We start from the raw sequence: 16,048 nt of genomic DNA, 5'->3' as shown, positions 1-16,048 counted from the left end.
AGCTCTGCCCATTCAGGTCCCGGAGCCCACCAGAGCCCGGACGGAAAGGGTGCGCGCCCCTCCCCCACCCACGCTGTTGCAGAGGGACCGGGTCAGGAAGCGCTGCCTCTCCCCCGCCGCAGACCACGCCTCCTCCACCTCCCCACCCCCCTCACTCCTCCCAGGAAGCGGTGATAGACAGTTCGGTGTGGTTCTCCACCCCCAACCCCCCCCACCCCAGCTGAGTGGAGGAGTTGATATGTCTCATTATAACAGCCAATGCAGCCGCCATCCACGCACAAGCAAAGAAACATGTCCCATTTAAATACACCCACGCAGCCCCAGCGCCCTTAGCCGATCGGGGCGCGCAGCCCACACGCACCGAGGCTCCCGGCTGGCTTGCAGATCCGCTTCAGGTTGGGCTCCGGGACCCCGGCGGACCCACGCTCCGAGGACCGGGATCCGAGTCCTCGGGCTGGGGAGGGGAGAGGCCCGCGAGGGCGGGGAGGGCTGGGCCCCGGGGCCTCTCGAGCGGACACCCGCATGAGGACGCGAGCGCGGTAGACCAAGGTGGAATTTCCAAGGGAGAAGCAGCTTCGGGGTGATTTTTGGTCCATTTCTCCGGAGACGAAGTAGACATGGCGAGCGACTCCCCGGCTCGCAGCCTGGATGAAATAGATCTCTCGGCCCTGAGGGTGAGCCGAACGTGTTTTCTTCTGCTTTCTGTCGGGTGGTCGGGGTCTGGGCAAAGGCGGGGAGGGTGGGGGGTGATGGTGGAGGAGTGGTTCGATGCTTGCACCGGGGCTGGGGCTGGAGGTGGTGGGGAGCGGAGAAGAATGCGGCGGGGAGACCACCTGCATTTGCGTTTTGACTCGAGCGCACCTCGGCGGAGTCCCCACGCCGGGGCTGGTCGGCTCCTGGGCTCCCGCGGCTGTGGCTTTGGCCAGGGCTCCCCCAGAGCTCGGGCAGCTTACGGCAGTTTCATCTTAGGTGGGCGTAAGAGCATTAAAATGAAAGGCTCGCGTGTGCGTGGTGTGTGTGGTGTGTGTGTGTGTGTGTGCACGCCCCTGGCAATGCAATCAGCCGTCTCGTGCCAAGGCGCGAGACCCAGCTGCCCCTTTCTGCAGGGAAGAATCACCGCGCGAATAGACACACTGGTCCCTCAGGTTTTCCAGCTACCTTGCAAGATGACATCGGGGAGTGTGGCTGTCCCCATCAGCGGAACCTGCCGCTCCGCTCCGAGGAGCCCCAGTGATTACTCCCAGGGTTTTTGTAGATGGCAACTGCGACCCCTCCCCCTGGACGCCAGGGTGCCCACTCAGCCTCACCTAGGGTCTGAATTCAGCCCTGCCTGCGTCCCTCTGACTTTGTGGCTGTGACATTTCCGTTTCATGGCTGAACTTAAGCGGGAGATGGGGATGTTGCTACCAGCTTTCTCCCAACCACACTGGAACTCCCTGGAGTGTGTGTGTGTGTGTGTGTGTGTGTGTGTGTGTGTGTGTGTGTGTGTGTGTGTGGTGTTTTCCCGGGTCGGTGTCCAGTCCTTTGTAGAACCTTTTCCGTCCCCCCTTCCAGCCACTCTGCTACTTATCGCCTTCTCGTGAATCATTTCAGATGCCTTTTTCATTGTATTGACTAAGACATCAGCGATATAGAATCCATTTTGCTGTTGTTTTGAGATCAGACTACCAGGAATCCCAGTGCAGCCTCTCGATGCTTCCCCACCCCCATCCCCAATCCCAGCACACTCCTTCAGGAAGGGGGGGCAGAGCGTTCTTGCCATTTTAATTAGATGCTGTCTGCCAGGAAGGGGGTGAGGGGTGGTGGCGGTGGCAGCAGTGGGGAATCTGAGGAAGACTGGTCACCAATCTGAACACGACTGACTTCTTCCTCTCCTGAACTAAAAATAAAATAAATTGCCAGTGTATATATTTGATCCATGGGAGGGTGGGTGAGGCCAGATTAAGGGTGGCTCTTCACACCGACCGGCAGTGTGGGCGCAAGTTCACTAGCTCTGGGAGGAGGAATACATTGTTCAATTGATGCCGAGTCTTGGGGCCATTTACCTGGTGACGCTAATGCTGTTCTTGACATTACTTCTTCACAGATATTTTAGAGTTGTCTCTGGTTAAAGTGATCAAAGTGATACTTTTTCTTCAGGTTCTGGAAGCCTCTTTCCCTACCTTTCCTATTTTAATCCTTGCCTCTTTCCCTTAATCTTCGGGCCCCAGAGGTAAGGTTTCGGCCAGGTGGTGCGCTGGGTCAGGAAGGACCAGGGTTTGATTTGCAGTGGGCTGTGATAGTGGCCAGTTGACGCTTGTGCATCTTACAGTAAGGCGTCTGTTTCTCTGGTGCCCAACCGCCACATCCAGAACCAATGGGCGGCTGGGCATGGAGGTTGGCAGCGGAGTGCACGAGTCTGTGGCTTCCTGTTCACCCACTGTGAGCTCGTTTGGCCCACTTTCTGCCTGGAAGTTGCTGCCAGTGGGTTAATCCGGTGGATGGATGACCCAGACTTGGGGAAGGGGGAGTGGTCAAGAGGAAGGGGGCCTGAACAATGGGCCAGGCTCAGGATTTCCCTGAGCTAAATTCTAGACATCTTTCCTCTCATGGAAATCACACTGATGTGATTTTAAATTAAGCCCCATCTAGCGTCCTATGGGCTTTTTCCCACCGGAATGTTTTTTTTTTTTTTCTTCTTCTTCCTGAGATACCAAGCAGGGAGCCAGAAGGCTGGGGAGCCACCGGGAGGGATCACACTCCGGGAGCCCGGTGCTCGGTGCAATCTGTGTTTTGAACGCATCTTGGCGTTTTTCACTCAGATTACTCTTTGTGGCCAGGGCAGTTGAATGAGTTCTCCGCCTGGTTTGCTGCTTGCACCAAGGTGTACAGTGACCCAGGGCAACAACCATCCTTTTAGGGTGACTGGCGAAAACTGCTGTCTGTAAGGTTTACAGACGCACCTCACAGGGCTTGTGGCACATAATGTGTGCAAGCTGGTTTTTCTTCAAAAGCGACTTGGCCATGCACACAAATCCGTGCATAGTTAGTCCCACGTCCCAGAATTTGGAAAGGTGGGCACCTAAGCCTGCCTGCTGAGCACCTCCTGGGGAGTGTCTGACCCCTGAAATGCAAGCAAGGTCAGTGGCTTCTGGGAGAATTCTTGCAGCCCAACCAGGCCTTTCCGTTTCAGCGGCTCTTTAATGTACACAGTCCAGTGCTGCTTTCACAAACCCTGGGCTCAGTGCTTGAAAAGCAGGTTGTGTCTGGAGAAGCCTGTCTCTTCGTTTTTTCTTTTTTCTCTTTTTGGTGGGGGGCTTACTGTTCTCAGCCACTGATCCCAGTCTGAATTTTCCCCAAATAGGAACAATGTATATAGTTCAAACTAGAACAACCAGTGACAGGCCTGCATGGTTAAGTCATGCATATTTTTTTATGTATATATAATTTGGATGGCTTTTAAAAGTGAAATGAAGCGCAGGGGGTCTTTGGTTAGAAAAGTGATCATCAGACGTCCATTTGTTGATTGCTGGTTTTTAAATAAACCACAGTTTGGCTGTGGGGTGGAGAAGTTTTGTAGATGTAAACCTGGAGTTGTAGAACCTTTGGCCATGCTTTTCACATAACACATGGGAAACTGAAACCCAGAGAGGTGAAGTCTGTTGCCCAAGGTCACACAGCCATGGGGAGATAAGAGTGGTCGGAAGAGAGAATCCTGGGTTCCTGACTCCTCAATCAGTCCTCTCTGCTCTAAGTCACATTGTCTGGGCCGAAAAGGAAATCAATGATACATTTTCTGCCTGAGCACAAAGAAAAAAAAAGGCAGAGAGAAATCATTTCACCAGGGTCATAGGATTTTATTTCTTCAGAGTGGGGAAGCAACTAAATTCAACATATAGAGACAACCACAGAGCTTTCGGGAACCTTTGGAATTCGTCTTCTCCAGCTTCTCTTCAGTGCATTATCTGCAGGCAAGTGGCTGGCTGTTTGAAGCATGCAGGGCAGATGGGTGCCCTGAGCTGGTACCTCTCCCAGTAACCCATCTCCATCTGAACATGTCCCCAGGGGTCCGTCCAGACATGCACATGATTCCGACGTCTCTGCATGTGAGATTTATGGAGTCTGTGCATGCTTGGTATAATCAATATGGATATGGCTATGACATACGATATTATGGAGAGAAACAAGCCATGTGGGTGTATTAAGATGTGTGTATACGTACGCAGGTTACATAAACAATTTACTCATTCAGACCTGGGCTTGAGTCACATTTGCTTCAAGACATTGCAGTATTAAAAGATGAAACATACCACCAGGATGCTCTGTTTCCTGTGAGTTAGCTCAGCCCAGAATGCTTTTTGGAGAGGTGTGTGTGTGTGTGTGTGTGTGTGTGTGTGTGTGTACTGGAACATGCTGGCTGTCTTCCCCTTAGCCACAAGTTCAGGTGTTCGAGACTGGGGCCTCCTATTCTCAGCTTGTGACAGGTCTCACATGTTTCTATTTGAACAAAATGAGATGACCTCTACTTGCCTTCCCTCTATCTCCTCACAGCTCATCTTTCTCCCTCCAAACCCCACTGAAGCTTTGATGTTAGTGCAGGCCTTACATCTTTTAGCTATACTTCTCACACTTGTGTTACCATGGGCGTGCAGTTCCCCCCACTTTTTTTTTACACGTGTAGGTATCTGCTGTGGGCATGTATGTGTATAAGCAGGTGTATGGGAACTCAAGTATTTGGGTGTGCCTATACATGTGTGCATGTGTGTGTAGGGTAACTTTGGGTGTTGCTATCTGCCTCTTTTTGAGACAGGGTCTCTCATTGGTCTGGAGCTCACCAATTAAACTAGACTGGCTGGCCAATGTTCTCCCGGGATTCCCTGTCTCCATTTCCCTCACACTGGAATTAATGGCATATGCCACCTCTCCCAGCATTTACGTGCATTCTGGGGATTGAACTCAGGTCCTGCTTGCAAGGCAAGTACTTGCACAGACTGAGGTATCTCCCAAGACCATGGCTTTCCTTCTTTTTCCTCACTAGATCAGGGGCTCTTAAGGACCTGCAGACTTTGAACCCAGGGAACCTATTAGTTGAATAAATGAATGAATGGATGAACAAATGAGTGAATAAGCGAATGAAGCTGTGAACACCAGTTTCTGTGTTCTCCTCACAATTCTTAGCAGATTTGGTAATATAAAGTAGGAAGGACCAAAACTGCTTGCCTTCATCACACTCTGGCTTCAAAATGAAAGACAATGTTGATTGCAGTGCATGGAGAATCACAAAGCACTCTACACATATGTGATTGCAAGATTGAACAGAATTTTATGAGAAACCCAATCCCACCAGCATTTGATCACCACAACTGTGTTTCCTAAAATAAAAAGAAAGAAAAAAAAAAAAGAAAGAAAGAAGCTAGGAAAAAAGATGGTGTTGAGAAAAGGATATCAGAAAGGGCCTTTTAGTTTTTGTTTTTTTAGATAAGCTGTTACTAGTTGCATCATACTCTGGAGCCCAGGCTGGTATTGAACTCACAGTTCTCCTACCTCAGCTTCCTGAATGCTGGGATTATTGGTATATGCCACCATGTCTGGTTTGGAAGGTGCTTCTTCTTAAAAAGCTTCTTAGCGGGTCTCAACTGTACTTTCCTTTTCATGTGTTAATACGACCTTGTCAGCTTCTCAGGAGTCCTCAGTTGAACTTGGCTCCAGGACCATCATTCCTTGCAGGGGAGATAGGCTCAGCTCAGAAGATTTCGGCGGATGACCATATTTGTAGATTAGTATCAGATCAGTCACCAATTTAATTCATTAAAACAATTTTCTCTTCCTCTTTTTCTTTTTCCTCTTTTGCCTCTTTATGGATGATTTATTCATTAATCAAATGTGAATACGTTTATTGTGCCATGCCTTTTCATACTTTTTTTTTTTTTTTACTTGTTCATAGGGATGTGTGTGGAGTGGAGTGGGCACTTAAAAATGATACACTAGCCCAGTACTTAAAACCTGGTCAGTGGTCTCTTGGGTCTTAAATAAATCTTGAAACATTATTAATTGATTACCCCAGAGCATTTAATTAAATTCAGTCTAAAATGAGATTTTAGTAAAACCTAATGAAGTGATAGCAGTATCTTCAAGTGGCAATAGCATGGCACTATTTTCACTAGACACACTGTTATTTTTTTAGGTACTTTCTGTACAATGGCATTGCCTTATAATAAAGTAGGGCACACTAGTAATTTTCAGAACATCAGAGCAATATGCATAAGCATTTCTAGTCTTCATTACTGATTGGAGTAATCTTTAGTACAAAAGCTAATATGTCATGGTTTGCTGTCTGCATAATTATCTACTTAGGAGGTCATAGACTGTTTTGTTGAAAGAGTCCTGAGTGCTTTGCCTTCATTGAGGTATCATATTTCCCCTCCTTATCTCTAAGGCTCTTTGAAAGCTTACCATTTTGAGTCTTTGGTTGGCCTTTTCTTCTTGCGGCTCTAGAATGAATCCATACCCTTCTTGTTGGAGTGCCGAGCCTTCATCCAGTGAGAGTGGTCCTCACATCCACCGTGTCTGGGCTGTGGTGATTGAATCATGGATGCCATGCCCAGCTGAGCGCAACCAGTCTCTGATTTCATTTCTGATAGAATCTGAGATAACTTTACTCTGAAAGGTGCTTGAATGTCACATTGCTTCTTCCATCCTAGGAAGAAATGAGCTCTCCGAGAAGAGAAACTAAGCTAGTTTGTTAGTAGCATACTAAGAACATCCAGAAAATTGTGATTATTTTAATTGAAATGTTATTCCATGGGAATAAATATAAGGTTCCCAGTGAGGAGAGGGAGAAAGAACGTAAGAGAGAGAGAGAGAGAGAAGGCAAGCTTAACTAGAAACTTCTGGAGGAATTGTGCTTGAAATTTCTCCCATTATGTCTGGAAGTTTCTTTCTAGAGAAAAATAGTCCCTTCATTTATTTCTTGCCAAGGCTGACTCTAGTTGTGTCAGGAAGGTACCTCCACCAGGAAGGAGGATTGCCATGAGTTTGAGGTTACCCTAAGACTACATAGTGAATTCCAAGTCAGCCTTGGCTATAGTGAGACCCTACCTCAAAAAACAAGCAAACAAACAAAGTAAGTACCTCCTTAATTCTGAAAACACATTTGATTTTTATCCCAAGTTTGTATGTACTTTCTTACCACCTGTTGTATGAACCCTCTTTTCTCTGTTCTTCCTTGGAATGATTTCCCTAGGCAGCACTCATGACCAGACCTGCTTCCCATATCTCCACCTGGTCCGTACACTGCAGCCGTGTTAGTCTTCCTAAAGCACTTTTCCAGTCCTCACATTTCTTTTCCATGACCTTTTCTGACTCCGCAGCCCAGGGGCCAAGGTCTGCCCCAAAGCAGGATGGTAAGGCCAGCTGTCATTCCAGGCGGGCTTTCCTCCACGTTCTGCAGTCAGAATGATGAGGTTCCTCCTACCACAGGGGCCACTTCTTTCCCTTGTTAGATGTTCTTTAGGGTACATCCTACCTTATTATCCTTTCTGATGCCTACTGTCCCCACAATAAACACTCACAGGTCAGTTTCCCCACACAATTGTTTATGGGTTTTCCCAGGTAGAAGTTTTCCCTGCCCCTTCCATGTTGTCTCAGAACTGACTTCGCATCACCTCTTTCATAACACTCAGGATCTTCTTAGTGTGTGTTTACACACATACACATGTGTTCATATACACATATGCATGTGTGTATGTATGTGTACATGCTCATGTGCACGTGTGTATGCACACATATTTGCATGTGGAAGCCAGAGGACAACCTTGGATGTAGTTCTTCAGATGCCAGCCGTATTTTCTGAGACAGAATCTCTCACTGGTCTGGAACTTGCCAATGAAGCTAAACTGTCACCTAGCTCTAGAAAGCCACCTGTATTGTCCTCCCCATTGCTTGGAATACAAGCATGTGCCACCATGCCTGGCTTTTTAAATATAAACAGTCCGGCAAACAAACCCATAGGTTCAGATCTGTCAATGGTTTATCAACTGGGTAATCCCCTCAGCCCTTTGATTGTGCATATTACTAGACAGTAAGCTTCCTGGATGCACTGTGTACATGTGATCTTCCTAGGGACCCCTGCCAGTGTCTTTTACTTGTAAAGGTGCTCAAGAAATACATATTAAATAGGCAAAATACATAAAGTGACCAGAGGTGGTGCTGCATGTAGAGGGGGTGGAAACTGTGTGAAGGTGTGCCCATGCTGACCACAGCACAATCTCAGGGAACATGGGTTATTATATCCTACAGGTTGCATGACTCTGGAGTTGCCTTTTATTTTTATTTTTATGTTTTGAGAGAAAGAGTTGGAGATAGAGAGAGAGAGAGAGAGAGAGAGAGAGAGAGAGAGAGAGAGAATGGGCATGCCAGGGCCTTCAGTGGCTGTGAACAAACTCCAGATGTGTGTGCCCCCTGTGGCGCATGTATAACATTCTGTGCTCATGTCACTGTGCGTCTGGCTATGTTGGACCTAGAGATTTGAACATGAGTTCTTAGGCTTCACAGGCAAGTACCTTAATGGCTAAGCCATCTCTCCTGCCAGGGGTTGCCTTTTATGGAGGGTACATCTCCAGTGGATGCCAGTTACATAAAGCACAATTTCAAGCGCACCAGTCAAGTGACATCATTTCAAGGTCTGTGGAGGGATTTCCACTTCTAGACTCTTCTTACTATGGAAACTGCTTCTGTTTTCTTTATTCCCTTCTCTTGAACAGTTTCAATTGTTGTAGGTTAGGATCCAAAGGCTGACCTGAGGTGTGTGTGTGTGTGTGTGTGTGTGTGTGTGTATGGAGGATATTACAACTGTAGCATTCTCATGATATTTCTGTTATATTATTTTTCTTGGGACCAGGGGAACAAATATCTGTTTACTCCACATACGGTACCAACTGCAAAGAAAGCATCCCACCTGAACCTAACTTGGTGAACCACTGAGTTTACTAGGGTTACTTAAAGGACCATTGGGGACTGAAAGGTACTTGTTTCAATGACAAGCTCACCCCTGCCTGGGTGACAGCTTTGGAAAGTTGCATTCCCAGAGCTGCCTGTGGAACTTAAAGGCAGCTCCACAGAGGAGAGTCTCCTCCTTGTCACATGTTGCTTACTGCTTATATAACATTGGGGAAGGGAGCCTTGTAAGTCCTGTAACTTAAATAGCTTCATGAGCCTTAAAAGCCTACCTCTTCTCTCCAGGAGGGAATCATTCAATTAAGAGGGAATAGCTATACAACAGTTTACTACAAATGTTTTTATTCAAAAACAATAATAAGAGTTGAGAGGTCTTTATTTTTAGGGTGCCCACTGGAATATTACATGTTTTTATCTTGGCAGTGAGTAGAGAGGGTTTGAGCGATGGTGGGGTCTGGTGGAGAGATAGCATTAGAGGATGGGGGCTCAGTGCCATAGTGCTGCATTTGACCCCCCCCAACACCTCTGAGCTTTGGTTTGTCCACTCATAAGAGGAGTGCTTTGATCTAGAAAATGCATAGAGGTTTCTTCCAATACTGTCACTCTTCTGTGATAAAGTCTTGAATATGTAAAACCTAGGTCTTGGAGAAACCAAGAAATTAGAAACAAATCACCTCAGTGAACTAGGAATTACTATTCAAAAGTTATATCCCTTCCTTATTTTTTTGTGTCTGTGTGTGCAGTATAAGCAGCTTGTGTGTGTGTGTGTGTGTGTGTGTGTGTGTGTGTTATCTATGTATGTGTGTATGAATGTGTGGGTGCAGACATGCATGCCTGATGAGCACCATGTGGAGGCACACTGGGCTTCTAATTCTATTGCTCTTCTATTCTATTTCCTTGAGACCAAGTCTCTCACTGAACCTGTAGCTCTCCATGTTTTGGGCTGGACTGCCTGTCCGAGAACCCCAGTAATTCTGTCTGCTTCTGCCTCAGCACTGGGGTTACAGGTGTTCTCAGCCATGCCCAGCTTTTTACATGGGTGCAAGGAAATCAAACCCAGGTCCTCATGTGGCCTCGTGTGTAGACAGAGCCCTTTCTTACCCCTGAGCTATCTCCCTACTTCTTCTTTCTTCATTTTTAGGTGACTTATTTTTCCAAACATTAGGCTATGATTTATGCTTTAAAATATAGATGTGCTCCTTGAAGACGGGACAGCAGGAGGAAAGCTGGTGGTGACTTGTGCTGGGTCTTGTGTATGCTATTGCTGCTGGGCATCCTGGAGTAGGCTCTAAAATAAAGGAAGATTCTCAAGCACAGCTTCTCTAATCAGTAAAATTGGAAGCTTGACAGTATGGTTCAAACTGCAGACTAGTAGACTTCAGCAGTGTATATGGACATTGAAACTTGGTTGACTTTATAGTCGAAGACCCTGAAAAGTCATTACCACCCATAGACAAGAGTTATTACAGGCCCTGGAAGGCGGAGGCTGCCCACCACACTAAGAGCCTTTCTCCGATGTGTTATCTTTCCAGCTTATGAGAGTGCTGTGCCGCTGGGCAGGGAGGCAAGTCCTTGATACATGTCTCTAACATAACACCCCCTCCCACCCTATGACTACCCAACCTGGGATTTGTTGTCAGTAAAGCAATTACTGCGACGTGGAATTAGGAAAAAAAAAACTACCTGCTCCACTAGAACCCAAACTGACGGATGTTCTTGCTGTGTATTCACCATTATTCCTAGTGTTTAGAACTATGTTTGGAACATGATAAACACTGATTCAATAAATACTAGTTGAGAGCTGGAGAGATGGCTTAGCAGTTAAGGCATTTGCCTGCAAAGCCAAAGGACCCAGGTTCAATTCTCCAGGACCCACATAAGCCAGTTGCACAAAGGGGCACATGCAACTGGAGTTCATTTGCAGTGGCTGAAGGCCATGGCACACCCTTTCCCCCCTTCCCTCCCCCCTCTTTCTCTCTCTTAAATTAATAAATAAATAAATAATAAAAATACCAATTAAGTGGATGAAATTAATTGTCTAAAAGATCACATTTATTTATACTTTATCTCTCCAAAATTTGTATATGGCAGTTTCTAATAAAAGTTGTACATAGGATAAAGCTTTCTTTTTTTCAGGCAAGCACAAAACTGGCCTATTTTTTTATGAGAGAGAGAGACAGAGAGAGAGAGAGAATTGTCATGCCAGGCCTCCAGCCACTGCAGTCAAACTCCAGACTCATGTGCCATCTTGTGCACATGTGCAACCTTGCAGGCTTGCAGCACTTTGTGTGTCTGGCTTAAGTGGGATCTGGAGAGTTGACCATGGGTCCTCAGGTTTCACAGGCAAGTGCCTTAACTGCTAAGCCATCTCTCCAGCCCCAGATAAGGCCATTATTAGGACATTAATCTATGGAAGGGTGAAATGAAAATAAAAGGAAGTTGTTTTTGAATGTCTGTATAGAATAAAAGGATAGGATAGGATAGGATAGGATAGGATAGGATAGGATAGAATAGAATAGAAAGAATAGAATAGACATCTGTCTTTCTTTTTAGAGATTAGTGATCCAATTTACCTGTCTTTAATAAGTAGAAATGGGGGCTCAGAGAAGATCCTTGTCTTGTTGAAGGACAAATCCCAAATGCCATCCTATCATGCCATGTTCTCACTTCGATTGCTAACATATAGGCTAGCTTGGAGTATCAGTTTTCTCCACCACCACACAGAAGTAAACCTGGCATAGTGTGGCTACAAGGATGGTAACAACGTTGCTTGCATGTACAGCATATTCTTAATTGTTAAGCAGCCAAATCCAAGGGTAGAGGAAAGCCTAGCTAAGTTAAATTATAAATGAGTAAAGTTGGCTCAGTGCCACAGGTCTGCAAAGCCAGCGACTCAGGGAGCTAAGGCAGAAGGATTACAAATCTGTCTGGGGTATGGTGTGAGTTCAAGCCCAGACTGGGAAACTTAGTGAGTCCCTGTCTCAAAATAAAATAAAAGAATTTGGGGGTATAGTGCTTGCTAAGCATAAGTGAAGCTTTGGGTTTTGTCCCCATAAGTATGTAAGTAAGAAAGTTAAGTAAGTCAATAAATGTATCAGTAACTAAAACTGTTTTTTTGTTTGTTTGTTTGTTTGTTTGTTTGTTTTTTGCCAAGAGAGTCCCATTGTGGAGACTTGAACTATGTGTAGGAACTAAGACACATGTAACCAGGATGACCCTTGGGGCTTCAGGGTCCAGAAATGCAGAGTAAATGTGAACAAAGACTGCTGAATTGTTAAAGATGTATTTAATTAAAAGAAGCTCAGAGAAGAGGGGGTGGGAATAATGTAAAAGCCACAGGGTAGGAAGGAATTTCCAGACGAAGACATTGCCCTTCCCACAGTGACAAACTGCTGCTCTCCCAACTGTAACCTACAACCACATGGTGATTACCAGAAATCCCACTGAGGAAGGCCCTCAATGGAGTAGAGGCAGGGAGGGGGGAAATGGTTTTATATACAGTGTGTTCATACAAAGTTTCCACTTAATAAAACAAGTAAAATTAAAACTAAAGAGAAAAAAAGAGCTTTCTCTTCCTCTCATTATAAAAACAACACATGGTCATCACAAAAAATTTGGAAAATAAATTCAAAGCAAAAGGAGTTTTTTATATAATCCTTATGGTAACCAGGTACATATACTGTGGTATGTGGATTAGTTATTTCTTCTAATGTCTATGGTTAAACAGATAGCTTTAAAAGAATTAAGGTCAGGTCTGGAGAGATGGCTGTTTGGTTAAAGGTACTTGCTCCCAAGATTGCTGATGGAAGTTTGAATTTCCTGTGCCTATGTAAAGCTGGTTACAAAATGGCTCAAGCGTCTGTAATCCCAAATGGGAGGTAGAATCAGTGAATCCTAAAGCTTGTGGACCAGCTAGCTTGGACTTCCTGGTTGTAAGCAACAACAAGAGAACCCCTGCCTCAAGCAAGGTAGACGGAGAGGACCAACAATTTCAGGATGTCCTCTAATCTTCACATGTGGGCTGTGGTGTAAGTGTGCAGGTGTGCACGCACACACACACACATGCACATGCACACACACACTCCAATATAGCCTGAGGTTTAATCCCCAGTATTTGCAAACCAACATGACCAACAAGCAAGCAAACAAGCAAACTAGCAAACTTAACAATCAGTCTTTCCTCATTCTACTAGTGTTTTACTATGAGATAGTTCTAAAAATGTGTCCAAGGAAATTTCCAGCCTATGTAAAAGTCTACAGACTACCAGGATGCCTGTATGTTGCTGGTGGGAATGGGTAAAGTGGCAGTGTCTTGTTGGAAAGTAGTTTAGCAGTTCTTTAAAGTGTTAAATTATAGATAGAGTTATGATTTGACCTCGTAATTCCACTCCTAGCTACAAACCCAAGAGAAGTGAAAATGTATATTCACACAAACCATATGCATAAATCTTCATTATAGTCTTGTTGCAGTTAGCCTTGAATTGCTGGCACAAGGCACCCGATCAAAGCAGCTTGTGGGAGGAAAGGATTTATTTTTGTTTCCAGACTCGAGAGGAAGCTCCATGATGGCAGGGAAAACTGTGGCATTAGCAGAGTCTGGGCATGACCTCCTGGCCAACATCTGGTGGACAACAGCAGCAGGGGAATGTGCCAAACACTGGCAAGGGGAAGCTGGCTATAACACCTACAAGTCTGCCCTTGATAATACACCATATCCAGGAGGATTTAGTTCCCAAATTGCCACTAGCTGTGGATCAAGCACTCAGAACACTTAAGTTTATGGGGATCACCTAATTCAAATTACCACAAGCTCTGAGGAAGAAAGGACCCAAATGCCCCATTTGCTAATGAATGCTATATGAAATGTAGTTTGTCCAGGCAATGGAATAGCCTTCATCAATACAAGAAAGACCTGAGTCATGCTATACTAAGTGAAAGAAGAAAGACAAACACCAGTCACCACACATATCATTCTGTCTATAAGTAGTGCCCAGGCCAAGCAAATCCATGGACAACTAAGTAGTTTAGTGTCTGGAGGGAATGCAAGACCATACCTTGAAGTGCCTGAAGTGAGATGGTCTCATTGTTGCACAACTGCATGAGCATCCTACAAAACACTTGTCCGTTCACAAGACTGAATTTTAACCCATGTGAGTTAAAGCTTCCCAAGGCTGCTAGAAGGAAGTGTGTAAGTGGGTTAGTAGTGCCCTCTGCAACAATTATTCCTCATGACCGATCTTGTTTTCACAAAACTTGTATGTACTTTCTCCTCAACATTAGTTTGGAGCATCTTACCATTTCGTTTATAAATTTTATTATTCATCTTAAAAATACATTTGCCACAATGCTGTTATTATGCCTAAAATATCACTATGTAATACAATATTAAGTCAAGATTTAACTTTAAAAATCATGTTTTATTTTTATTTACTTACTTGGGAAAGAGAAAGAGGCAGAGATAAAGGGGGAAGGGGGAGAGAGAGCCAGAGACTACAGCTTCTGCAAACAAACTCCAGGTGCATGTGCCACCTTGTGCATCTGGTTTACATGGGTCCTGGGGAATCAAATCTGGGTCCTTAGCCTTTGCAGGCAAGTGCCTTAACCATTAAGCCATCTCTCCAGCCCCCAAATTTAACTTTTTAATCATGCTTTTTAGGCTGCTGGGAATGGTACTGCAGAGATGTATCACAGTGGATTAACTCATTCCTGCTGGCGCAGCTTGAGGTTCTTTTCAGATTTCAGCTTCTAGAAACAGTTCTACAATAGACATCCTTGCACATGTGTCTCTGCTTGCATACTACTCTCTAGGGTAACTCTCTTAGAAGTGAAATTTAGAATGAAAGCATATAAACAATCTCTAAAGTTCTTACGAAGTAAGTGGTATCATTTACAAGTGCTTATAAAAGGCTTAGACAAATCAATGAAAGAGGTAGGAGGATCGCCAAGAGTTGGAGGCCAGTCTGAGACTACATAGTGAATTTCACATCAGCCTGGGGCTCTTCTGTTCAGGTCCCTCATCCCCATAATTGAGGGCTATGATAGCTGGAAGGAAGGTTTCTATGGAATTGATTCATGTCGATATTATTTTGAGACTTCTTTCATATGGATATAGATATTTAGATATTTAAAGATTACAGCACAAGGTTTGAGGTGTAGCTCAGTAGTGAAATGTTTGCCTTGGATAAACTCCTGGGTTTGATCCCCACCATTACAAGGAGAAGAAAGATTTACAATGGAGAAAACAGAAGATGGAGCTGGGAGCTGGGAAGTTGAAATATCCTTGGGGCTGGGAAGATAGCTCAGCTGACAAAGTGCTTTCCTTGTAAGCATGAGGACCTGAGTTCAATCGCCAGTACCCATGGGAAAGGCTGGTGTGGTGGCAGGCACCTGTCAGCCCAGCTCTGGGGAGGCGGAGATAGGTGGATCCCTGGAGCTTACCAGGTAAGGGACCCTGGTGAGCTACAGGCCAATTCGGGACCCTGTCTCAAAAAGAACTGGTTGGCATATCTGAGGATTACATCCAAGGTTATCCTCTGACCTACACACACACACACACACACACACACACACACACACACACATAAATTGCACACATACATTCATCCATACACATACAGATATGCACATGCATATGTGTAACACACATGCAACAATTCTACTTTCCATCTGACTTATAAATCAGAAACTAATAAAATCTACACAATTTTATGGTTGTCACTCTTACAGAGTCCAATTGCCTCAATTTACTAGGTTTTATAACCTAACTTTCCATTTAAAATGCCTATAAATTATTTATGCCTTGGGTAAAAAATACAGAGCTTCTCATAGACATGGTTTCGTCATTTCTATCTCGAGGTATTTCTTGTACTGCCTGTAATCAAGTTATAACAGGGAGGTAGGCGGAATAGCTTGTAAGCAGTAATTGCAAGCTGTATTTAAATAATAATAATAATATTTAACATTTATGGAGCACTTTATATCTTCAAAGTACTCGTGAACATTATCCAATTATATACCCTCACTGATTATAATCTGGATATAAGTGCAGTTAAATCCAGAACAGGGCATGAGAAAGTATGCATGGAGATGTTAATGCCTGCTATGCTTTGAAAAA

General features: G+C 44.9%; 1 protein-coding gene across 2 annotated transcripts in view; it reads left to right on the top strand.

The window, feature by feature from the left end:
- The first annotated feature begins 254 nt into the window (after window positions 1-254).
- The window catches only part of Tnik (TRAF2 and NCK interacting kinase), a 429,300-nt gene continuing 413,506 nt past the window's right edge, over window positions 255-16,048 (top strand). For both annotated transcript variants that reach the window (XM_004652342.2, XM_004652341.2), the window contains exon 1: window positions 255-674. In XM_004652342.2, coding sequence (XP_004652399.1) covers window positions 618-674 — 57 coding nt within the window. In that variant the 5' untranslated portion in view covers window positions 255-617. The remainder of the gene's footprint in view (window positions 675-16,048) is intronic.

The sequence above is a fragment of the Jaculus jaculus genome, chromosome 11 (assembly GCF_020740685.1).
Source record: "Jaculus jaculus isolate mJacJac1 chromosome 11, mJacJac1.mat.Y.cur, whole genome shotgun sequence".
NCBI lineage: Eukaryota > Metazoa > Chordata > Mammalia > Rodentia > Dipodidae > Jaculus > Jaculus jaculus.
The sequence above is the reverse complement of the archived record's forward strand: the minus strand, read 5'-3'. Positions and strand labels throughout refer to the sequence as shown.